At 39.8% G+C, this 27,056-nt stretch overlaps 1 protein-coding gene across 2 annotated transcripts in view; it reads right to left on the bottom strand.

The window, feature by feature from the left end:
* aopep (aminopeptidase O (putative)) overlaps nt 1–27,056 on the bottom strand; it is a 90,660-nt gene that overhangs the window by 51,680 nt on the left and 11,924 nt on the right. Inside the window, exons 7-8 of one of the 2 annotated variants that reach the window (XM_085475706.1) lie at nt 3,785–3,995; nt 1,987–2,093 (exon numbers count right to left, since the gene is read on the bottom strand). In XM_085475706.1, the coding sequence (XP_085331832.1) occupies nt 1,987–2,093; nt 3,785–3,995 (318 nt within the window). The remainder of the gene's footprint in view (nt 1–1,986; nt 2,094–3,784; nt 3,996–27,056) is intronic. The other variant, XM_085475707.1, reaches the window with a different exon arrangement.

Below are 27,056 nucleotides of genomic sequence, written 5' to 3'. Positions count from 1 at the left end.
AGACAACAGTTGGAAAACAAAAAACTCAATAACTTTGTTTGTTTAAGAAAACTGTTATAATTCATTTTTATATGGGAAATTTCCCCTGGAAAAATAACTGTAATTTAGTAGTAATTATAGGTGAAACTAGAAGAGCTGCTCCAAGTCAACTGTAATAACTGAGTCATTAGTCATTTACTATCGTAAAACTTTCTTTTTCCATCGACGCATACTGTATGCCGAATTCCATTCTTCACTATGGTGTCACGTCAAATGTCCACAGCTTTATCTGACTTGCTGGGCACTAAAAGGCACTCAACATTACAAATCAGTCAACTCAAACTACATGAACAATGACTGCATTTACCTCATAACTGGCAGCAAATGTCTTAGCTCTTCCCTGGAAGCTGATAAAGAGTTTTTATATAGGAAGGACTCAGAAAATAAAATGTTATAATGAAATGCGTAGATGCACTATAATTACAACGGGCCTCTGCTGAAAGTAAACAAACAATAATTAGCTTTGCTAAAATGTACATGCTGACAGAAGTAAAGGAACACAAACAGGAGCACATTTGCAGAGTAACAGCCGCATTATAGAAGTACATATACACAGACTAAATGTGTTCAATCATTAAGATCATTAAGCCTGTGAGCAGGGTTCATTTATGCCCCAACTTGCTTTGGCAATCCTTTTGGAGTTATTTGCCACTTTGACAATAACGTGTTTTTCACTACAAATGCAACACACCATATTTCCATGTAGCAGTCAGTCAAAACATGCAGCCAGGCTTGCAAGCATGTGTGCATGTGTGTGTGCGCATACTGTAAAAAGTTTGATGTTGTTGATGTAACCCCATCAGGTGACGAGAAACATAAGCCTGATCCTCTCTAACAACCCATGTGTCTGTCTTGTGGAGGAAAACTCTGACCGACACCACTCTCCAATGTATATTTAACCCTTTCCTGCACTGCCAGCTTCTTATTTTAAGGTACATTGTAATTCACAGCCATGGCTCCTTTCATGTTGAAACCTACCACAAATAAAGACGTTATCAGACAGCAGTCTTAAAGATCTGGAACAATTTAAATCATCATAGCAAAGTTTTAAAAACAAAGGTAAATTCACCAATAAAGAACATCACTAACACCACATGAAGTATTTGAAGCAGGCTGAATTTCACTGTTAAAGTGAATGTGAATATCCATAAATATCACAAGTGTAACCACCATTGATTTAATGTCTAATGAGAGCTGCAATACGCACAGAGAAATCACCAGCATTTTCATTAGCTAAAGGGTTAAGCCCTTGTTGGGGTTTACAGCTATAATCCCCCGATGACACTCTGCTTCCACCCTGGATGAAATAAAGCAGGGTGTGGGTCCCACACTGTCCGTCTGTCTGAATTTATGTGTTTGCGCACACTTGCCTTCCTCGTGATGTGAGCTTTTCTAAGACATGACGGTACAGCACACCTGGATATACTTTATTGCCACACCTGCCACACCTGTACCCCTGGAATGCCTAGACTCTACGTTCATGTGTGCGTCTGCATGTGCAGACACTAAGAAAAATCTAGGCACAGTCTGGCCTGAAAATAGAAGATAACATTCACTGTAAAGAATCTGTTCATTGCAAAAGAAATTTATCTCATTGTATATGGATTTTTTTATTTTAGCAAACTGTTTAGGGTCAACATAACCATAACATGATGCAAAAATTGGTGGTAACTGAATCAATAAAACAAATTAAAAACCTAATTTTGCCAACGAACATTAACTTCATTTTGAGCATCATCAGTGGTGATAAGAGCTGGTGTCTTAGACTATGGCCAGACACCAAACAGCAGTTTGTTTGAAGGTTCCACAGATTCCAAGTCTGAAGGCATCCCATCATGTTAGAAGTGGGCTATGCACAATTAATTGAATTCAGGTAAGGGCTTTGATTATTGCCATGGTGCTCTTTAGTTACCCTCCAAAAACGTGTTTCTGTATAAAGACACACACCTGAGGATCTGAAGTTCCTCTTTTGAGTTTTGCAACTCATCGGAAAGTCTTCTCCACCTCAGAAGGGCCTTCAGGTCAAACTGCTCGGTTTTCTCCTCTAAAGAGAGCTGGAGGGAGACACACATGGACAAAAGTCGATGCAAAATTGCCAGATGAAAAGAGCTAAATATGGTGAATTCTGCAAAAACATAAAGACACTGTGATAGAAGCGCTCTCTGTTATTCAGTTTGGCAACACTTGGAAGCAGATGTGATTAAATCCTTTCAGCAGAGCAAAGTTCATATCATAAAGGTGTTTAGATTTAACATCACAGACAAAAGAAAAGCACTTGTGTAACTCTAGATGGTGTGGGAATACAAGTGGGAGGATTAGGTCTGTAGCCCCATCAACTACAAGATTAGAGCTGAAGTGTTGCAAACATTAATGCTACACCCACTTCTTTTATCTATTTAGTCTCTTATTTTTTTGCAGGGATCCTTAATTAACCATCTGGCTGTAGAAGGACCTTTGGGAAAATGTGACGTTAAAATTTCTTTGGAAAACAATCTTTAGAAAAGAATTTACTAACGAATCAACTATGCGACTGATGTGGTTTTACACCTAAAGAGATATGGTCTATTGATTAATGTTGTGATTGGTTGAGAAAACTTTGTTTGTTTGTGATTTTTCAAATTTATTTCCTGTTTTTGCTTTTTTGTATTCCAATATTCTCTAGTTGCCTTTAAAAAAAAAAAAAAGTTTAACGTATGTTTTTGTCACAGTGATGTTTGAACAGACGAAAGGTTGGAATACTGACCCGCATTTTATTTATTTAATGAATTTTGCTATATGATATTTTAGCAGTATTTGTTTTTTTATGACTCAAAATATTTACATATAAATCATTTCTAATGAGAGAAGATTATCTTCTCAGAGGCACCCGCTTGCCTTTATTCTCACTGGCCACTTCATTAGGTACACCTTTCTAGTACCAGCTTGGCCCTCCTTTTGCCTTCAGAGTTGTTTTGGTTCTTCGTGGCATAAATTCAACAAGGTGCTGAAAGCATTTATGTGAGATTTGGGTTCATATTGACAGAATAGCAGGCATGGACAGGTATGATATGGTCAGCTCGGGTGATACTAAGGGGTCCAAAAAGTGCAAAGGAAATATTGACCACGCCAGGACCAGCAGCCTGAACCACAGATACAAGAAAAGATCTTTGCGCTCATGTTGTTTGCACCAAAGTTTCACCCTATTTTCTGAATTTTTGCAGCAAGATTAAGAATCATCAGACAAGCAATGTTTTTTCCAACCTTCTATTGTCTAACTTTGATGATTTCTTTGTGAATTTTAGTATCTTACTCGTAGCTGACAGGAATGTCACCTAGCATTGACGTCTGCTGCTGTGATCCTTGTAGCTCCTGTTTTTTTTAATTATTTAAGTTGTTGTTAAGTTGTTGTTGGCCATTCTTCTCTGTCCTTTGGCTCACTGGTTATTTTCTGTTTTTTGAACCATTCTCTGTAAGCCCTAGGAATGGTTTTGTGGGAAATTCCCAGTAGAGTTCCTCAGCAGTTTCTAAAATACTCAGACCAACCCCTCTGCTGCCAACAACCACGCCACATCCAAAGGCACTTAAATCACTTTTCTTCCTTACTGTGCTGCTCAGTTTGAACTTCAGCAGGTTGTCTTAACATACATGTTTATATGCTTTAATATTTGCATTAACCAGCAGCTGTACAGGTGTAGCTAATGTGGTGGCCGGTGATTGTATGTTACTATCATATAGTGGTTAATATGGAAAACACATTATCTTATACTTGTTGTGCTTGGGCCCAGATAATGTCTTCAAGACAGGTGGCAAAGCCTTCGCTAATCCATTCTTCAGTCCAGTCTCTGGCTCCGATAACCAGGCCAAACCAGGAGTGGGAAATCTCGTGGCAAATCCTGGATCCACACAGAGACAGACTTTCTTCAGAACCTGGACTCCCAGCAGACAACACACTCTGGGACAGGAAAATTATATGGGGGCTGAGGAAGACAAAAGTAATGACACAATAATAGCATGTTTGAAAAAAAGCACATTCTAAAGGCAAGAAAGGAGTCTGAGGCACAAATCACAGATAAATATTAGGCAATGTTTTGATAAAAAATATTGTAATCTAGGAGGTTCACAGAGTGAAAGATGAGAAAATATGTTGCAGACATCAGAATTAATAGTCAAGAAAAAATTAAACTAACAGAGACACAGAGATCTAGTGTTCTTCTGTGCAGAAAGATCAAGATGCTGACGTAACGCTCCACACCTAGGATTATAGAAAATTTGGCCTTAACCTGTCATGTAACACAACCCCACATATTTTCTAGTGAACAAACTGCCCATCCTTTTCTCAAGTTCTTCATTATGTTTAGAGAAGGGCAACTTACTCATGCAGAAGGCTTGCCAAACCTAAATGCCACAATTTCCCAGGACTGGACTTGTTAAACAACAGTGGGTAAAATGATTTGAATTAAAAGTAAATTACGCAAGTTCAGTAGGTTTTTTCCAACATTTACAGATTTATAATGCCAGAGTGACTTTTGAAAGCGAAATAAATATTAGATGTATTTAAAACACTTCAGATTGTGTATTTGAAGCATATGCAAACACAGAAAGTGATATTTACCTAGGTGCACCCTCGATATGAATGCAAAAGTAGTATATGCAAAACATTCAGATAGTAACTACTCAAACAAATCCTCAAAGTGCTTTTAGTGATGCCAAAGATAAGAAGCCTTTTCTGCTTGTACAAAGGGATAAAACAGCAAGATTTTTTTGCCCAAATTAAAAGATAATATTTTACCTTTGTGCCATTCTTTGATAACAGATTTTAAAGTCTAAATTAAGACTAATTATCTTGTTATACAAGCCCTTACTTCTTAATTAAGTAAATACACTTTAGTTTTAATGACGTTTGGAAAGAAATAATTTTTTTAAGGCGACATTTGTGGTCTTATTAATTATGACCCAGCAGAGAATAATGACTGTTGCATGTATCTTTTAAAGTTTTTCTTTACACCCATTTTTAGCTCGTCCTTTTACCTGCCCATTTTAATAGGAATGTTTTATTTGTTAAGCCACTTAACACTGACCCATGAATCAGTCAAACAGAAAAAAGCACTTAATTCAAGGGATGAACCAACGTTGTGTCTACACACGACAAACAACTTAGCAAAGAACCAATTAACATAGACTAAATTATACCTTTAGGCACTTTGTTACTAGGAGCATGTCATAAAACACATTCTTTCTTCCACTTTCTTTTTAATTGCATCTATTAAAATGCCAAAGAAGCCAAAATAGTATTTTTGCACCAACAAGATATTCACAGCACTGCACTTGTTCCACACTTTGTCACGTTACAGTCTTATTTTAAAATGTATTAAATGAATTTTTCACCTCAAAATTCTGCACACAATACCCCATAAAGTGAAAACATTTGCTTGAAATTCTTGGAAATGTATTAAAAATAAAACAAACAAAATATAACATATACATAAATACTCAGAGCCTTTGTTCAGTACAATATAGAAGTGCACTTGGCAGCAATTACAGCCTTTTTGAGTATAGTGCTATAATTTGGTGCAACTATTTTTGGGCAATTTCTCCCATTCTTATTTGCAGAACCTTTCAAGGTACATCAGGTTGGATTGGGACCATCAGTGCACAGCCATCAGATCTCTTCAAAGATATTCAATCACTTGTGAACTGGATACTGTACATGTCACCCAAGAACATCCACCTTCACCACAGTCTAAGGTCCAAAGGATTCTGGAGCAGGTTATCATCAAGGATGTCTCTACAATGCTGCATTCCCCTTTCCCTCAATCCTGACTAGTCTCCCACTTCCTGCTGCCAAAAAATATCCCCACAGCATGATGCTGCTACCACCATGCTTCAGTGTAGGAATACTATTGGAAAGATGATGAGCAGTGCCTAGTTTCCTCCCTCCAGACATGAGACTTGGTTGGCATTCAGACCAAAGAGTTCAATCTTTGTTTCATCAGAGCAGAGCCCTTCAGGTGCCTTTTGTCAGACTCCAGGCAGGCTGTCATTTACCATTTACTGAGGAATGGACACTTTAGCAAACAGGCCAGATTGGTGAAGTACTTCAGAAATTGTTGTCCTTCCTGAAGGTTCTTCGCTCTGCACAGAGCAATGCTGTACCTCTGTCAGCATGACCACTGGGTTCTTGGTCACGTCCCTGACTATGGCCCTTCTAGTTTGGTCACTCAGACGGGCCAGGCAGCCAGCTCTGGGTAGAGACCTGGTGGTTCCAAACTTCTTGCATTTACAGATGGAGGCCACTGTGCTCACTGGGACCTTCAGGGTTGATCATTAATGATTTTTATGTAACCTTCCCTGTGCCTCAGTATAATACTGTCTCAGATGTCTACAGACAATTTCAACTATGGGACCTTATATGGAAAGGTGTGCGCCTTTCCATATAACGTCTAATCAAGTGAATTTACCACAGATGGACATTTGACAGAAGATTAGTGGAAATAGGATGCATCTGAGCTCAGTTTTAAGTATTGTGGCAAAGACTGTGAATACTTACGTACATGTTAAATTTTTGACCTTTATTTTTAATAAATTTGTAAGACATTCAAGTAAACTTTGTTCACGCTGTCATTGTGTGCAGAATTCTTAGGTGAAAATGTATTTATTATGTTTTGGAATAAGGCTGAAACATAACAAAATGTGGAACAAGTGAATTTTTGTGAATCAAAGGAGCTTGCAAAGAAAAGCGTCTGGACTTCTTTAAGTTGCTTGAAGACGTTTCACCTCTCATCCGAGAAGCTTCTTCAGTTCTAAGGTCAAATGGTGGAGAGTCCCAGATATAAACCTAGTGGGAGTGACCCCCCACAGAGGGACAAAAGGACCCCCTGATGATCCTCTAATCGCCTGAGCCAAGGTGGGAAACTGGGCGTGGGTCCCAATCAGCCAGAGTTTCGGGTGTGTTCATTGTGAAACCTGGCCCCACCTTATCATGCGAATTCCTGAGGTCAGATGGCCCAGGATGTGAGTGGGCGTTAAGGCGTCTGGGAAGGGATCTCAAAACTGGATTATAGATGGCAGAGAGTTGGTGTCGTAAACCCCCGCCTCTGTTCAAAGATGGTCGCTCACAGTGGACATAGATGGCTTCTTTCACTCCTCTTTCAAACCATCTGTCCTCTCTGTCCAAAATGTGAACATTGGCATCCTCGAAAGAGTGACCTTTATCCTTAAGATAAGTTGCAGCTCCTTTGACTACGATGACCTGGATGACTGAGAACCTTCACAGACAAGTTTTGTGAATATTTTCTGATTACATGTTATTAAGAAACAGGAAAAAAAGAAGCAAATGTAGTCCCACCAAATATTGACTTTCAGGCTTGTCAGAATTTTATAAACTCTGTACACGTCAATAAATTGCAGCACCTACTTTCCATTTTCCTAGCAATATAAAAAGAAATGTAGGGCTCAAGACTTTTGCACGTTCCTTTATAGTATCTGTACTTGATTGAAAATCGAACTTTTCATCATGAACAGATAATACAAGCTAGTCGTTGCTATTACAGGTTCAGCAACATCCATATCAAGCTTGGTATCACAGGAATAAATAAGTGATTTTGCACTAGTAGAGCAGGACCAATCACAGGGCTCTATCAAAGCCAAGGTCATGGCTGAAGACTTTTTTGGAGCATTCTTTACTTCATTCTTATGTAACAGGCTGTTGATGCCCCGAGGGGCTTAGGGCTGACTGTGCGTGAGAGGCAGGCTATTCTTCTTCAGAAGAATGAGAGAGGGGTCACAGAGGTGCGAATGAATGGCCTCCCTCTCTCCTGGCTCATACAACAACACCGGACTGTCTAGAGTTCCTTTCACACTCGCTAGATTTTAAGCGTCCCAACCACCATTGACCTGACACCGGTGGGAGAATTTATGGCAAACTGCAGGTCCTAGTGAAAAGCACTTTTCAAAAGGCCACACCACCCCACTCATGTGACAAATATGTTAAAGATGCTATAATGTGTGGCTTAGTAGACCACACATTATTGCATTTGCCCCATGCAGAGTGGCCTTACTTTCAACTTCTGAGACACAACAGCAGCAACTGGTTGACCTGTTGGGTCGACAGTAAGACTAAGACTCCATATTGCTGCTATTGATGAAATACAGTAAGCTGTAAAATGAGATGCTCTCATCAAGGAAAGATTACAATCTTAAACCACCAGATGACAGAGGAGTTATTTCTTCTTTGCCATAACCTAATTATGGTGACAAGCTAAGTCAATTATAAAGGAAAACAGTGAGTAAAGACATAGCTTAGGCCGGGTCTGCCACACAGCCTGTTTAGAGGAAAACAAAATCAGATATCTGAACAGCACAACTACTCTTTATTTCCCAGGGGATTGTTACATCAGACAGAAAGCAGGCCCTCCCCTTCAGTTATTTAGGAACATGTCAACATCATACAATGGGGTCTTATGAGCATCATTTCCGAGACAGCATCTCAAATCTAATTCCATGTTATTCCTGATTACACAAACAAAGGCTCTCACTGGAGCAGGAGATGCTAACATTAGCATATGAGTTTCTTTGTAGCTTAATCTTATTCCCCCACAATTGGATAAGCACGCCTTTGTTGTCAGTTACAGCACCGTGTTTGTGTGTGTGTGAGTGAGTGAGTGTGAAAAACAAAGACAGCCTTTCAGAGACGGCGCTTGCACATGTTCCTCTGAGGGAGACGGAATCCATCACTACAGTGACAAATAGTGTCACCCCACCATGGTGGTGATGAGCAACAACAGCATCTTTCACGTTCACTGATACACTGACTGACATTAGTTGACATTGGGGACCTGTCATGAATACATGCATGGTAAGACCTCCATACAGATTCATGTATATGTACTACCTGCACATGTGTATGCATCGTTTAAGCCCACAAAACATCTGAGTCTAGTGTCTGCTGCAGGGATGAATGGCTGTACCTGATATGTATTGTACATTTTCAGCGCTGTTTAGAAACAAAGCCTCACAATAATTTGTAAGTAAACTGTTTTAATTGCACATTATGTTTAAAAAGAAGCTATTCATTGAAACTGTTGATTTCACTAACAACTGCAATCAATCACAAAACACAGAGTGATAATACTGCAAGACTACAGAAAATTACAAATACTACTAGAAATTCAAATGACAAACTCATTTATCAGCTTATGCACAACAGAACTACCACAAGAGCAAACTATTCAAACCTTCTGTTTGAATAGCAGCCAGTCGGAAAAAAGTTGGCTTAAAAAGAGGATAGCTTTAAAGGGAAAGGAGCGGAAATGTCCTGTTTCTGACACTGCATGAATTCAGGGGCTGGACAAAGGCCTAGTACATAATGAGGAATGAATGTTTGGACCTTGAACCATACAGTCCAGGAATAAAATCATGGAACTGGAAATAAGCATAACAGGTCTCCCTGATGTTTTGAGGACAATGAGAAGGACAAAGTTACAATTTTTTGTAAACTTGATCTTATTAAGAAATTATATTCATAAAAAGAGACTGGCAAACTTGAAAGCCAAACTTTCAGCCTTTTCTTGAAGAACTGCATCAAAATGGCACCACAGTATGAATGAGAAAAGGATAACCCTGAAGGTCACTTGGCAACGCTTATAACATGTTTCAAGGTCTTGTCTTTGGTGGAAGAGTTTGAGCTCAAAACTGGCCCAGACCGTTTGTTGTTTTCATGCCCTACCTTTTTGTATATCTATCAGAATTTTAAAGATTTACACAAAAACAACCAAAAACTAGCTACATTCCCGTGAAAAAGAAACACTCCATCATTCAGGAGCTTGTATAACCATCAGTAATGAAAAAGAATAAAGCCTGTATGACTTTAACAGTCTATCACATCATTTACAAAGGAATTTCGTCCCACTCTTCTTTACAAGATTGCATCAATTCATTGAGGTTTGTGCACAGCTTTCTACTGTCCCACCAAAGCAGTTTAATCAGTTTGAGATTTGGACTTTGACTGGACCATTGTAACAAATGGCTAGGCTCAGTGTCACTACTGGTAGTACGAGGTGATTCCTGGACCCTACAGAGGCTGCACAGGTAGTCCAACTCCAGGACAGCAGACCGCTGGTATGAATATCTCTGACCAAACAATCAGAAACCGACTTCATGAGTGTGGCCTGAGGGCACGGCATGCTTTAGTGGGCCTTGCGCTCACTGCCAAGTACCATGGAGCCCGATTGGTGCGTTTTACAGATGAGAGCAGGCTCACCTTTAGCACATGTTGCAAATGTGAAATTGTCTGAAGAAGTCGTGGAGAACATTGTGGTGCCTTTAACATCTTTCATCATGATCAATTTTGGTCAGTGGTGTTCTGGGAACCCATATCCATGCAGGGACCTACAAACCTCCCCAGGCTAGGTATCAGGACAACACAACAACGCCCGACCTCATGTGGCGAGAGTATGCAGGCAGATCCTGGAGGATGAAGGAATTGGTACCATTAGCTGGCCCCTAACACTTGTCTGACCTAATTCCAATAGAACACCACTGGGACATTATGGAGCTCAGTGATGCCCAGGTGTAGATAAGAGAGGACAACCCCCAGGACACCATGCGTTGTCCCATTCACTTTGATTTTCCAGATGTCTTTGAATTCAACCCTGTGTAGGTTGATCATTTCTATTGTCATCAAACAATGTGGCATCCTATTGTTCCTAACACACTATCCAGTCCATGTCAGTATAGATATCCAGTGTGATCTTTTTCCTTACATGTTTTCTATGTGTTCCTTTTATTATTTTTCACTTTTTCAAAACAAATCCAAAATGTCACCCCTCAATAACAGTGTTAGATAGCTGGCATGAGATGTTTGTGTTGTTATGTTTGGTAACACGGCCACACACGTCCATGTTGACCTGCTCTGTCCAAAGAACATTACTTCAGTCATAAGGTTTGTTCAGATGCATCTTTGCAAATCCATGCCATGCTTCCATATTCTTTTTTGAGAGGTTTTAACCTGGCAACCCTTTCATACAAGCGTAATTGTATGTCATAACTTTAACATTTAACATGCTAACTGAGGACTAGAGTCTGAGCTCTGAGAGTAGCTCTTGGCTTATTTATTATGTCAGTATTGCACAGCCTGACTTTGTGATGAATTTGCAGGGTTGTCCACTCCTGGGAAGATTGTGAGACTGTGTTAACAGACACCTGAATGCTCCAGACCAGCAAACTGGCAAAATGTCTGCTTTTATAGAGGTGCTTACACTTGTTGATGATCAATTAAGATTACCAACACCCCCCTGCTCCTAATTCTCCAAAGTCCTATGATAGTAGGGTTAGTTTTTCACATGAGTGCATAGTGTCCTATGAAAACTTTCTTTTTGTTGTATGCAAATTTGTTCTAAACTATCTCTACCTGATTTATGCTCTCTATTGCTGTGTTAAGTGTTTTTTATGTTTCTTTTATTATCGACAATTCAAAAAAGGTTTGAAAAAAAAGAAAAAGAGAAGAGACATATCTAGTACATCACCACTTAGACATATCTGAAGAAACACATTTGTAGTCACATTTCAAACCGACCTCTAAATTAGATTTTAATCCAATTTTCCAAAAAATCCACTTAATGCTGTTTTTTTTCCTGTTCAGGCTTTCTAAAATTAACTTGGGTACAACTTGTATATGCCAAATAAAACAGATTGGGACTTCTACATAAAGGGCTTAGTTACTTGGCTGCATGTGACATCTTACATTTTGGAACGTTAGCATTCATTTCCTTTACGCATAACGCGGCCTCTCAGTGTCAGTTGAATGTACTAATTCAATCACCTCATGAATAATGAATCTTTCTCAGATTTAGCCATATGTCACTTGAGGCACCTCTTCTCCTGTGCCTCCCTGTAAGATTTACAGTGGCCAACTGCAACAAACCAGATACGTGAATAAAAATACACCTGCACCAGCATTTCAAGGACTAAAAATGTTGGTAAACAAGCAGCTGGCTTTGGGCTGTATTTTCTCCGTGTGCATGTGTTTTCGTGTGTGTGTGTGTTCGTGTAGTGTCTGAAGCACATAAAAGGAAGGAAGAGGAAATGAGTTTACCTGGACTACATCTATACCTGCATTTCTCATCTTGTGTCATTTCCACTTCCACTATCATTTTCACCTAAAATGATAAAACACAAAAGACTTTGAGTCTAATAACTGAAAAAAGTGGTGTGAAACTATAAAATGTCCTCTGTGAACATTAATGGGTTAATGTTTGATGATGGAAGGTTTGATTGGGCCTTGGATATCTTTATGTAAATTAATTCATACTTGTTGCCCCCGTTTTGTGTCTGCAGTGATCTTCATTTGTTTTTTAATTGACTGCTAGCTGTACAACACATTGCCCTTTGGGTGTAATAAGGCTTAACTCTACTCACTGGTCTTCCCTTTTTAATCATGTTCTTCTGAACAATGCATTAAAGGCATGGAGTTATACTTTCTGACATTTAATTAGATTTGAAATATAACTTTTCTTAGCTGATAATTAAACGACTCAGAGACAATACGCAAGGGCTTCCAAACGATGTAATTAATTAATTTCCAGAGGTTGTTAAACAAATATGATCATGATGCGAGGCTATCTGCACATAAAATAACAGACATGACCTTTGCTGACCTTTCTGATGGCAGTACCCTACTGGGTCCTTGACACAAAATTCAAGGCTGGTTAAAGCCATCCTGTGCTTTCTCACATGACAACCTTGTGACTCTGAGTCACCCAGGGTTACTTGGCCCTGAGTTTCAGAGGTGTGAGCCAGGGCAAGTCTTCAATTTGGTGAGACACAGATTGCAATAGTGTTTTGCTACTCCATCTCTCCATCCATTATTCATCCCTTCATTTCTCCATCCCCTGTTCCTGGCTGTAGGCCGTTTTTTACACCAGCGGGACACTTCCATGCATAATGCAGCAAGGGCCCTATCATAGTTCTATAATTGACAACCCCAGTCCAGCTCAGCCCATAGCTGGGACACCAGTATAACAGCCCCATGAGACACAACGATGTGGAAAAAAGATGATGAGAACAGAGTGTTGATCCTGCATGTGTGAATGAAAGACTGTAGACACAGAGACTGAAAAGAATTTGTGAAAATGGGTAAAAAAAGAAGGTTAAATGAAAACATTATCTGATAGATATTTATTGAAATATTGAAACCCTGTTGTTTGTCACAGTATCCTCTCCATGATAACTATTAAGCTGCTCAATCTCCATAGCACAGATGATGTTACACACTTTGTTCACATATTGAAACAAACACTAAGACATGCTATCAGACCTGTGAGACCTGTGGAAAAACACACATATAAGACAAATTACAGCTTGTCCAAGCAAAGGTTGCAGGGCTGTGCTTCCTAATGTCAGCTTATGGGAATAAGCTTTGTCTCTTTTCCCTTCATCTCGGACAGTTTGTGGGTTATTTCAGACACAGGGGCATATTTGACGAAACTCCTACCACCCTCTGTTCTTTTTTAACAAGTCTGACTTCAAATGTCTGGCATTCTAGGCTGGCTGCAGATCAGCTCACTGCTCCCAGACGGGGCCCCACAGGGCCAGGCCAAATGCCACTCCATGTAGGGCCTGATCACATGAACAAGGGCCAGGCTGGGGCCCCGAGAGAGCTGTCCCACCCACAAACACATCATCGCATCAGACTCTGAAAATAAATAGCAGAAAAAAATATCAGAGGTCATCAGGAACAAGGAGGCGACTCTGTGCCTCAAGTTAGGGGAAAATTAGGCTTTGTAGTGCCGGCGCATAAGGAATGAGTGACACGTTTCAAGGTTAGACTCTAGTTGTTGTCAAGTGCTTATACTCAGTCTTGGATGCCATGCCAGAGAGTCACCTAATGAAATCGACAAATAGAAATCTGCTTGTAGATGCAATAAAGTAATATAACCTGTGGGCATAGCAGAGCACACACATAAACAAGCAAGAAGTCCAAATGTAGACCACATCAACACTCACCCACATACTTTCAGCAAATCTCCTTTCAGTGCGTAACAGCTGGAAAGGGAGAGCAGATGTCTGATCCATCCTCCCTTTACAGTAAAAACAATCCACAGTGCAGCTTGTTCTTTGTTTAATTCAGAGCCTCAAAAGTGATGTCATCCCAGAGGAATGTTCTTAAGAGTGTGTTTCTGAGTGGATATTAAAAACACTATGGACACCTATTGGGTTTGTGGGTTATTGTTCCAAGGCAACCAAAATACATTAACCCAAACAGCAAAAATTAACATGAATGTCACTAAAGGGATAATTTGATACTTCCTAGAGATCACCTGTAGAGGCAACATGTGGTATCTAATCATATCCAAATATCACAATTTACAAAATATCAAACTTTTGCAGTCCAACACTATCTTAATGCAATGCAGTTGGAAAAGCTACTTTCAGCTGCTGTCTTATTCACAAGCAGTCTTTAATTAAGCGCCTTGAGGCGACTGTTGTGATTTGGCGCTATATAAATAAAATTGAATTGAATTTAATTTAACTATGGTGGGTAGCTCTGCATGTTTGATTTGACAGATTTTTTACACCTTCCTAAGGCAAGCCCAAGGGATTTGTGTCTTCTAATGTAATTTATTTAATATGATAAATTTAAACAACCTATGTAATGCTCACAACTTAAAATTTTATTTTGATTGCTTCAAATTATTATCTTATACTTAGGGATGGGAATTGATAAGAATTTAGCAATTCCAATTCCATTACTGATATCGCTTATCGATACGATTCCGTATCTCACTGGGTTCTCATTGGTTCCCCTTTGAGAGTCAGCACCATTTCTAAGCAGCACATCAAAGACAATACATTTTTGCAAATTGAATCTATACTGTGTGGTCAAATGTTTGTGCATGTTGAATGTATTTCCTCACTTTGTTGCAATCAGTTTTGGAATTATTTCTCTAAAATTACTAAACATATTACACACAACACTTAAAAGTAATGCAGTACCTTAATTACTCCCAAGAGCAAGTAATTTGTATACTCGTTACATTACTTTCATGTTACGCTGTAAAAAGACCTGATATGCACCATTTAACAAAAAACAAACAAACTATAGGCTACAGTTCTACACACCAACACAAATCCCTATCCTAATAAGGACACACATATAGGACACACAAAGCTGACATCACAAAGCAAAGATGAAAACCAGCACAAAGAGACTTTAAAGCAATCGCCACAGTGATTCTGCTTTAGAAACATGAACATGTACAAATTGAGGCTGCAGCCTGACTGTTCATCGGTTTGTTACTTGTTGAAGTTCAGGGTCTGGCTGCTGTGCTGGGCATTCACTCAGCTTTAATGCTTTCACCATTGCATTCTCATCCTTTTGTGGACTAAAAGTAAAAAAAAAAAGTAATAAAAGTCAAATAAAAGTAAAGTCCATATCCACACTGCAGACTATGTTTCTCCTCGGACACACGAACTGAAATCAACTGTAGCGCAAGTGCAAGAACCAATAAGCAGGCAGACTAACAATTGCAAGGAACTGAATTACTAGGAACAGGTTCTCTTCAAGAACTTCAGGGACACCGCCATCACGTTCCACAATGATGCGAGTTTTATATTCCCATGGATCAACCAAGAAAGAAGCACCTGCTAAGCACCTTCAAGCTCGACTGCAATTTGCAGCTGCCCACATTAACAGGCCAAATGGATCCTGGTGAGAAGTTGATAGTCCAATTAGACAAAGACTGAGTTATTTTGCCACAATGACAAGAGGTATATTGGGAGGAGTAAAGGTGACTACCTCCAGAGTATTTAACTTCACATCAAATCAACAGCTAGATGGTTAAAACTTGGATACAATGATTCCAAACACACATCAAAACAGGTTTGGGATGGATGAAACAGTCTAATATGAAGCTTCTGAAATCGTCTTCCGAAAGCCATGACTCTAACTCTACTGAAAATCTGTACTATACGTAAAAACTGTGTCTGTGCCGCAAAAGCAACCAATATAAATGAACTCTACCAATTCTGCCAGGTTAAATAGCCAGAATTATTGCTGATGGCTATCACAAGCATTTACCAACTATTAGTTGGTAATACAAATAATAAAATTACTAAATTGTTCTTAATAAAAGTAAGTACTGAAAGTGATGTATACTTTTGACCCTGTGTGGCTTGGAGAAAATCCTAAATATATTCAAACTTGTAATGCAAATTCTCTCTTTTTTAAACCTATTAAAGATGCATGCTGTACAATCATTCAACAGTGGAAAAAGATCAGTTCAAAGAAATCATTAAAAGCCCCAAATTACCATGAGAGTCATACCCATGATGAGTGTGTGTAAACTTCTGACCACAACGGTATATTTGCCTCTAAAAATTGAGAAGAAAAAACCCAAAACTGACCACAACAAAGAGTGGGGACCCAGGAGGGAAAAAGTACCAGCATTTAATATGTTTCTATCATGGCTTGCACTGGATATAAAACACCGGGACATGACCACAATGTAATTAACACATAAAACACCACACAAAAGCATGAATGCCAGTAACAGCATCTGCCACTTACACAGATTACATCATAGGCTCCTCAAAGATTCGCTGCAGAAATCTAAATAAGCCGTAAGTTTGAAACACTCCACTTTAGCACCTGTCTAGTTTAGTTTCTGCTACCATAAAGCTTAGCCTGCTCTGACTGGTGGGCTGAACTACTGAAATATAAGTAAAATAACACTGGTACCTAATTAATTCTAACCCCTTTTCTATGAGTCTCAGTATCGCTCCTTGAGAGTTATTGGCTGGCAACAAATCTTGGACTTTTTTCACACATGTTTGAACCCAAATCTGAGACACTTCTGCAGAAGTTGCTATATTCAGTGTTAGGGACATTATACAGAAAGAGTAATATGCCACATTTTACTTGTTAAATTACTCACTATATCACATAACATTGGAGTGAAATTCACTTTCAGTTGCTACCAACTCCACAACAGCACAAGTCCCTTTCCCAGTAAGGACAAGATTGTTTCCAAGATATGCACGTGTCCAGCCCTCAAAATTTGTATCTCCTATACCAAGTGATACTCTGTCCCTGTTTATTGATTTAAAATTGTTGTCAAAGTTTCCAAACTCTCCGGCTGTCACTCAACCAATTTTGACATAACACTAATCTGTGGGCATACACTCAAAACTAATGGAAAATTAGACATGAGAAATTTGCTAGTGTGGCTAATGCAAAGATAGGAATAATCTGCTTGTTCTTCAATTCTATAAATTTAAAAGGGACATGCACAATGTGTTGATGAGCACTAAAGACCAATCAGTCAGTCAGCCTGACGTAACATTTACCTACATGACATAACCCACATTCCTCTATGACTGTAGCTACTTGCATCCAAACCCCATCGCTCTTCACACACAGCACTCAGAACCCTCTTTTAGCTTCCACTTCCGCCTTAATGAAAAAGACAGGACAAGTCTATTTCACAGAATTATAATTTGAGACATTTTCTTGCCTGCAGGGTAATAAATAGACTGCTTTTTTTTTCTATCTTATGTAACGTAAGAGTATGAGACAGTGAGGAGATGGAAAGTGAGACCACTCAGTGCTCCGAGGCTATATAAGAAGTGTTTGACAGAATGGAAAGATGGATTAGGGCGAGACTGAAGTGAAATTAGCCAACGAGCAGAGCTGTTTTTTTCTGCAGAGGGTTTGGGTTGCCACCTGACCAGGCTGCGTACCCTTGAGACAAAACACTGCAACTGAGGGCTATAGCGTAGATGAAACATGTTTTATGTTTCACATATATACTAACAAAAGAAAATATAATCACTGCACTGTACTATTAATAGTTGTTACCTCGTGATCTTAACACTAAGGACAAAAGTGGCCCAAATAAATTGAATCCAAAGCAGAATGGTTGAACAATAAAGTTGGTGATAAAGAGGCCAAATCAATCAATGATCGGCCTGCCTCCTTACACCTTCCCAGCCCATCTCAGACTTAAAGTGGACGATTTACCTTAACTTGTATTTGATTCTGGTGTTTTCAACATGTTTTCAGACAATGAGTATTAGCAAAAGGCTCAGGCTTCAGACTATGCTAAATGCTCAGTTTGTAACAGTGCTTCTTTTCACTCTTGGATCTTTACGACGTCAAAGAATGGCCACGGCCTTTTGCGAGGGTTAGGGTCAGGATACAGGGTTATATTTCTTGTTAACTTTGACATGCATATCCCAAGGCGAGATATATGAAGAAAAAGGGGCAGTGGTTCTTACTGAAGACCTAAACCATTTAAAAAGTGTGATGATACAGCATGTACAGAACTGTGCAAAAGTCTTGAGCCAGCCCTTATTTCTTTATATTATCTTTGCTTCCAAGGCACCAAACTTTGCTGTAATTTATAGTGCTCTTTCTGAATTTCTTTCAAAGTTGTTTTTTTTTTCTTTTTTTGTTTCAGTCCAGTCCTTCACCACTTTCAAAGGAATGACTTTTGTTGTTTGTTAAGCCACTTAACACTGACCTATGACTCATTCAAGCATAAACAAGACACCTATTTCAAGCAATGAACCAGTGTGGTATTTCCACATAACAGAAACTGTATCTTTAGGCACATTGTTACTAGCAGTCTTAAAAAACAATTTTAGTTCCAATTCCTTTAGTTAAATCTAGTAAAAATGCCATGCATACATAAAATAGTATTTCTGCACCAACAAGATGATTTCTGAAGACCCACAAATTTGGCATATCTCAGTATGCTTTGCACTGGTTCCTTAAAAAGTGTTTCCTCTGAAAGTAATGCCCTTACTAGGACATATTTGAGAGACATATTTGGACATTCAACTGGTCCATCTACTGTTCAGTGAAGCGTCACTGAACTGAAAGTGAGTGGAAACAGGTCTAATGAAGAGATGAATACAAATTTGAGTGTTCTAGTTCAAATGACCATCAACATATACAGAGAAGATCGGAAGATATGTACAACAGTGACTGTTTATAGCCATCTATAAAACACGGTGAAGGCTCTGTTATGGTTTGGAGCTACATTTCAGCCAGTGGTGTTTGAGATCTTGTCAACACAGAAAAGTAACATCAGAGTTTGATCCACCATTCAATACCATCTGTAAAACATCTGATTGGTAACAGCATCATTTTTCAGCATGACAATGATCCCAAACACAGTGCGAATGTAGTAAAAGCACACCTGGATAGAAATGGAACTGGAATTCCCAGAGCCTGGATTTCAACATTCATGAGAGAAAAGGGAAAAAAAGGCAAAGAACATCCAATGAAAAGCCTAAAATGTTCTTCAAGACTGGAGAACTTTTCCTGAAGACTACTTTAAAGAATTGGAAGAAAACCTGTCTAAAAGAGTTCAGGCAGTGCTGTGAAATAAAGGTGGTCACACCAAATATTCTCTTTCAAGGTAGAATTATTAGGATTAGAACTGTTTGTTAGAAAAACTCTGCTTTTGACTTATATACTGCAATTTCATTTATGTTTGAAAGTGTCAATGAGTCACTGCTTTTATTTTATTTATTTTTCATTTCCTATGAAAATGTAAAGCCACGAGTGGCTTAGCCATTACTTTGAAAAGGGGATTATGTCACAGGTTATATGATGCATCTGTTTTAATCTCAACAACCTCACCCTATTCTTGATTCAGATGTTTTCAAGGAATTTAATGACAATAAGATGAAAACTACCCTTAAAAAAAACTATTCTTTAAATCGCTTAGATTATGGAGAACTCGTGCATAAATCAAACTACCGACAAAAACATTTAAAAAAAACTTTCAGATGTATGTAGCTCAAATTAGGATTCATTGTTGTTAATAGGAAGAGCTGCAGCCATGCCAATTTAGAATTTACTAAAATTTTGTAAATACGAAATACACTCAACAAAAATATAAACGCAACACCTTTGTTACTGCTCCCATTCCCCATGGGATGGACGTAGAGACCTAAAATTCATTCCAGATACACAATATAACCATCCCTCCCAAACAGTGGTCACAAATCAGTCCAAATGTGTGGTAGTGGGCACATCTGCTATATTGAGATAATCCATCCCACCTCACAGGTGTGCCACATCAGGATGCTGATCTGACATCATGAGTAGTGCACAGGTGTACCTCAGACTGCCCACAACAAAAGGCCACCCTGGAATGTGCAGTTTTTTGCGCTATTGGGGGTCTGGGGACCCAGAACCGGTCAGTATCTGGTGTGACCACCATTTGCCTCATGCAGTGCAACACATCGTCGCATGGAGTCTATCAGATTGTCAATTGTGGAATGTTGGTCCACTCCACTTCAATGGCTGTGCGAGGTTGTTGAATATTCGTGAGAACTGGTACACGCTGTCGTATACGCCGGTCAAGCACATCCCGAACATGCTCAATGGGTGACATGTCCGGTGAGTATGCTGGCCATGCAAGAACTGGGACATTCTCAGCTGCCATCTGCCCTGAACAATGTGAACCATGATTCATCCGTGAAGCGCACACCTCTCCAACGTGCCAGACGCCATCGAATGTGAGCATTTGCCCACACAAGTCTGTTATGGCGACGAGCTGGAGTCAGGTCAAGACCCCGATGAGGACGACGGGCATGCAGTTGAGCGTCCCTGAGACGGTTTCTGACAGTTTGTGCAGAAATTGTTTGGTTGTGCAAACCAATTGTTCCAGCAGCTGTCTGGGTGGCTGGTCTCAGACGATCTTGGAGGTGAACCTGCTGGATGTGGAGGTCCTGGGCTGGTGTGGTTACACGAGGTCTGCGGTTGTGAGGCCGGTTGGATGTGCTGCCATATTCTCTGAAACGCCTGTGGAGACGGCTTATGGTTGAGAAATGAACATTCAATGCACGGGCGACAGATCTGGTTGACATTCCTGCTGTCAGCATGCCAATTGCACGCTCCCTCATTGCTTGTGGCATCTGTGGCATTTTGCTGTGAGACAAAACTGCACATTCCAGGGTGGCCTTTTGTTGTGGGCAGTCTGAGGTACACCTGTGCACTACTCATGATGTCAGATCAGCATCCTGATGTGGCACACCTGTGAGGTGGGATGGATTATCTCAATATGGCAGATGTGCCCACTACCACACATTTGGACTGATTTGTGACCACTGTTTGGGAGGGATGGTTATATTGTGTATCTGGAATGAATTTTAGGTCTCTACGTCCATCCCATGGGGAATGGGAGCAGTAACAAAGGTGTTGCGTTTATATTTTTGTTGAGTGTATTTCACTAAAAGATACTTGAAAATAAAACAGTGAAGAAGAAAAAGGGCATCATCTTGATTTGTAGTCAACCCCTGTAGTAAACCCTTAATGTTCATAAGAAAATCCAACCTCCAGTAAGTCTTATTGAAATATTCTCATGGGTGAAATTTGAACTTGCTCAAGGATCAACAAAGCAAGAAAGCATGTTCTGAATTTCCAAAAACATATAATTGACATGTCTTGATCAAAATGGTGGACTGACCAGAGAGACTTACACACCGCTGTACACAGCTTCATGCTGCTAGCATGACAACGACAACTAACAGACCAACTGAGAGTGCAGCCAGTCCCTGAGGCTAAAAGCAAAGCGACACATGAGAAGCATTACCAGGGATATTTCACAGCACTTTGATTCAAATGTCTCATTTTGGTCAGTTCAGCACAGAGGACCCACGGACATTAAACTGTCTGGCTTTGCCCAGAATGAAATTACCCCCAGCCTCTGGGTTCCACTATCACACACGCCTGAGGACGCACACCAAGATCAGCTCCATTGTCCCCTATGCCATACAATGGACCCATCCATCATTCGAGGGAATGGGTCCACTGGACTCATCCATTCGTTAACAGAATGGGTATGCCGTGACAGGCCTGTCTTGCTAAAGCCTCTAATCCAGAGTTATGGCACAGTGTGTCTGTGTTACTGTTAAATGTAGTACTATATGCCAGCTGTTGCCAGCAGGTTCCCATCTGAGGACAGTCTAAAGAAGCACACCGTCGATCATCGATCATTCTATGATGAACATAAAAGCCCGAGAAGGAGCAGGACATTTAGGTCATAATGTAAAATTCAACAAGTACTGTAAATAAATTGTTTCAGGTTCACTCCTGCAGAAAAAAACCACCTGCATGTTCACAACATAATGTGGGGCGCTCTCCTGTCAAGCAGAAAAAGAGTTAAAAAGGTGGATGCTTCAGTTGTGATTAGATAGTGTAGCAGCACAGATAAACTCATATACAGGGGCGGAAGGGAAGCTGAGAGGCTCGAGATAACTAGAAAGGAATATTCTTGCAATAACAAGACACTTGCTAAGCTGTACACTGTTATCAGCATTAAGAGGAAGTCCTGACCAAGAAAAAGAAACAAAGAGCCAAAGGGAGACAGATAGAACAGGCTGTCACCTTTGAAACTGCCTGTGTTTTCAGCACGAAGTAAGTAGACCAGCAAGGGAAACTAAAAGTCTTAACTACTTGCAATCACTTTAAAAGCATGCATAAAACACTCCCTCTCCTTCTGTCCAGGTGCAGGCATGCAGAGCTGGCTTTTTCCTCCGACTCCCTTGGCTCTTTTGTGAGGCCCATTGACGAAAGGGAGATCCACTCAAGGTGGGAAGAAAGAAACACCTCATCCTTGACTATTTGATTAACAGCTGTCTTCTGTGCCAGAAAATCCAACCCCCACATTTTCCCCTCCCAACCCTGAACCCCTAGTTGTCTCCTGAAAGAGCAGGTCTGTATCACACACTTCTAGAGTTACTCTGCAGATCAAACTGGAGAGGAGAGCAGAAAGGCAAGAAATCCTCTGAGATCTCAGAAGGAAGAGGGAAGGACAAGCAGTGGGAAGACTGGGGAACAAACAGTGAGAGGAGGAAGAGAGAGAGAAGGGGGAATGGCACAGCTTAACAAGATGGCAGGAGGTGCAATTTAGCAAGGGTGCAAAAGGGTAGGAAATCATTGGCAATGAGGCAAAAGACTGAGGCAGATACTGGAAACTAGGACAGAATAAGATTAACATCTTAACATTTTAATTTGCATTTTGTGCTCTGCTGTTGCATTTCATTTGTTTATCATGTAAGATGGTAACGAGCAGCATGCCTTTCCTCAAAGTTAATGATCTTTCCTTAATGATCAGCTTTGTTTTTCCAAAGCTGTTAGTTTTGTGAGATTCATCCCATTAGTCCTGGTCACATTGTTGAAATCATTTCTTTTGTTCCAAACAACCATTTCATGAAAATAAAGCTGGAGAAATTTACCGCTAATAATTCATTCATGGTTAAGATTTTAGATTTACTAGTCATCTTAATCAAAAAGAGACTCAAAAAACAACAATAAACAGTAATAAAAACAGTGATCGTCAACTGAGAGGTTCAGTCCAGGGCACCAGCTCTAGCCAGTCTACTCTGCTTAAACCTGAATTGTCTATCATGCATTCATCAGTGTGTAAAAGCACAGAATAAAGTGCTGCTTAAATGTGTGGAAAATGGGTGAATGTGGCTTATAATGAGAGCACTTTATTCCAGAGGGTACCAACTCCCCCCGGCACTACAGCTCCCTACTTCCTCACAACGGGGACCGATCGCCAATGTAACTTCCTGCTAGGCCATAAACAAACAATGCAATCAACTGAAGTCAGGCTGAAAATCCTCTACTGCCTAAGAGGTCAAGAGGTATACACCAGTCATAATTTTCAGCTGTGGCTGTGACAGTTATATGGCTGCCTAGTTTGGCTGTACTGCAAGTGGAACAAGCAGTTTAACTACTTGAACATTTTCCCCCCATTTCTTAAGGCAGCCCATCTCTACGAGGAGGGAGCGGTGTAAAATACAACTCTGTTGATTAAAAAAGATGGGACTTTGTGTAAAATGTTAACAAAATATACGCTTAAATGGAAGTTTTGAAAACTAAATGATCTCTCGGACTCACATGTTCCTGGATCTCAGGCTGAAATTTCCTTTGCAGGATTTTTTATTTCATAATGCACCGAATGTTCTCAGTAGGAGGCAGATCTGTACTGCAGGCAGGTCAGCTTAATTGCCAGACCTGTTTACTACAGCCATGCTGCTGTCATTTGGTATTTTCTTGCTTAAATAAACAAGGCTTTCCATGGAAAGGACATCATCTAAATATAATCACACAATATGTTACTCAATGACAGATGTGCAAATTCATTCAACTCATGCCACATGAACTCATACACCCCATGCCGTCATGAATCACAGCTCTTGAAGTGCACTCTGATAACTAGCCAGATAATCCCTCTCCTTAACAAACAGTATTTATCCATCAGCAATATCAAAAAACACAAATTTAGATTTGGAAGACCGCAGGACGATTTTACATCTTCCTTCTGTTTTTAAATGAACCAGCTTGCAGCGAGGATGGCAACATTGTGAGATCTTGTTATATCTGTTTTTATTTTTGCATGAATTTTAGCTTGCAATTGTGTAACGTGTTTTGCTTTTGATGGGGACTATCCTGAGATTGAGACTTCTCAGTCTGATTCCCTGTATACAGAGATTTCTCTGGATTACTTCAATCTTTCTGCACCGATGATGACAAACTTCTCAAACTTCAATTTGGCTGAGAAGCATGATCCTTAAATTTCTATACTCTATACTGCATCGCCTCCACAGTCTTTCTATTTACACCGTTGCTGAATAATCTCTTTCTCTCCGTCACATCACAGAGAGGCCGACTGTGCAACACTCTCAAATTCTGGGTGACCACTTTTCGATCAAAGAGCAACTCCACAGGCCAACTTTTAGGAGAAAACTTGTCTCCAAACAATCATGGTCTGACTCAGACTGACTTCAATCACTCAATGACAGATTGGTAAAGGTTTGCAAATAGTTGTTGTCTAATCTATAAATGCAGACATATTGCTAACACATCGTAATCAATCGGAGTCAGTCTGTGCCGATGAGTGCAACAAATCAGCGGCACATCTCTTTGCAACATGGCACTCAACGATCTGAGTACCCTATTGCCCTACAGCTGGTTTTATTCTGGTTATATTCATATACAAAAGCAAAGTTGCTAAACGCCTATGTCTTCTGCATTTAATAAGCTTCCAGCAGCAGCTATGGCACTATTTGTGGAGAAGTTTCTAATTCAAATGTATACATTTATGGCTTTATTTCTGTCAGTTAATTTCTGCATGTAGATTTTTTAGACAGCTACAAACTGTAATTGCAAACTGACAGTAGGATGGTGGAAGACTGCCTCCACAAGTCAGTCATGACTTAATGCATTTCACTCACAAAAGTTGTTTTCAAATGGCAACTGCCTGCAAGTAGTCACAGACCCGATCCCTTTCTTCAAAGCAACCATTTTAAAGGCAACAAGATCACAAGTTCATTCATCCTCCCCTTCAACAGGTCTAGTCTTCGATGACCATTTCCTCTAGTCTTGAGATGTTTCACATTTTTTGCGATTGACGCACATATGTCAGTCTCCTGTCAAGACATTGCTGTCATCAAATTGAAATTCAATACAAATAAAAATATATTTTTCACAATACAATTAGTGGTCTCATTTTCAACATTTCATTTTTTTAGTCTTTTTGCTATTTTGTAACTAAATATATGGTTTAAATAACAAGAATAAGTAAGATATATTAAGGATTAAGTTAAACGTAATGCTGGAGTTTTTGCCATTCATATGAGAATGTGGGGCATGCTTTCCCTGTCATTAAATAAATAAATAGATAAACAAAAATACGCCAACAGCAGCAACAAAGTACTGCACATTGATCTGGCTCATTTAATGTCCAAACCTACACATCATCTGTGTAGGTCTCCTCTGACGTCATGCCAGTACAGTAAATACACATCCTTGTTCCATTATTTGAACAATGCACACATTCATACACTCACACACACACACGAGAACAGGAATCTGCCTGTCTACACTGAAGCAAAACAAAACCCACATCACCCACACTAGTGAAAAGGCGCATTTCAACGCTTGTGCGGAAGCTCTCCAAGGGATGTCAGACATGTCTTCTTTTGGGCACGCTGATCTTAGATTAGGCCTGCAAGTCAAGCCAGCACTCTGGGATACACAGACGTCAGCTTCAAAGAGTGAGAGGAAATGCCGTGCCCTTCCTGTCACTCCCAGTCAGAAATGACGTGACTGTGATGCTATGAAGAGATTACAGATTCAAATTGTAAAACAAAGAGAGAAAAAACAGTATGACCTAAGAAAGGTAAAAAATGAAAAACACTGTACAAATGCCCACACACACACACACACACACACACACACACACACACACACACACATATATACAGAGCTTTCAATAAAGAGTGCAAGGTTTAATACGACCACTCCAATCATATTCAGGGCATTAGTTTACACCATTCTCATGTCCTTCAATCACTCAGAACAATGAACTTTTTATCCTGACTGGATGCCAAATTAACTTTAAGGGATTCCCCTAATGTGCTCACTGACTGTAACCCAGACATCTCTTCATCCATCTCCACACTCCTCTATAAATGGTTAACCATGTATTTGTCTTCCTCTCCCTTATCGGCTCTTCAGTGCCTTAAAGGTTGTACTAATAACATGGGGAGAGGTAACACATCGGTGTCTCTACAATGTATGTCAAAGCTTGGTTTGTTGAAGAAACAGCCATGAAGACAACAGGAATACATACAAATAGGCAATAGATGATCCTGTTTTGTATGTACTGTACAGGATGCTGGTAGCAGGCTGTTCATAACTCAACAACTCCTGCAACGCTTTTGAACCCAAATTGTTGCACAAAATACAAACAAAAAAAGTCTTATGGAAATACTTTGAGCTGCTGGCTTCATATCTTTAAAGCTACATTTGCACAAGTCTAGTGCTTTGTGTGTGTGAATCATAGAGCCTCGTGGGTACACAGCATACGTGGTACAGCCTTTGAGTCCAGACATGCCCTTACTTGACTTCTTAATCTTCAGTTTCCTGCCCTCCCTTTCGTATCTCAGTATAAAAACTTCACGCCACTGTGATTCCTCCCCTGCTTCGCCTCTCCCCTCTCTTCTCAGTATCA

The sequence above is a fragment of the Copadichromis virginalis genome, linkage group LG12 (assembly GCF_057382275.1).
Source record: "Copadichromis virginalis isolate Kocher_CV1m ecotype Utaka linkage group LG12, C_Virginalis_male_GT1.1, whole genome shotgun sequence".
Lineage (NCBI taxonomy): Eukaryota > Metazoa > Chordata > Actinopteri > Cichliformes > Cichlidae > Copadichromis > Copadichromis virginalis.
The sequence above is the reverse complement of the archived record's forward strand: the minus strand, read 5'-3'. Positions and strand labels throughout refer to the sequence as shown.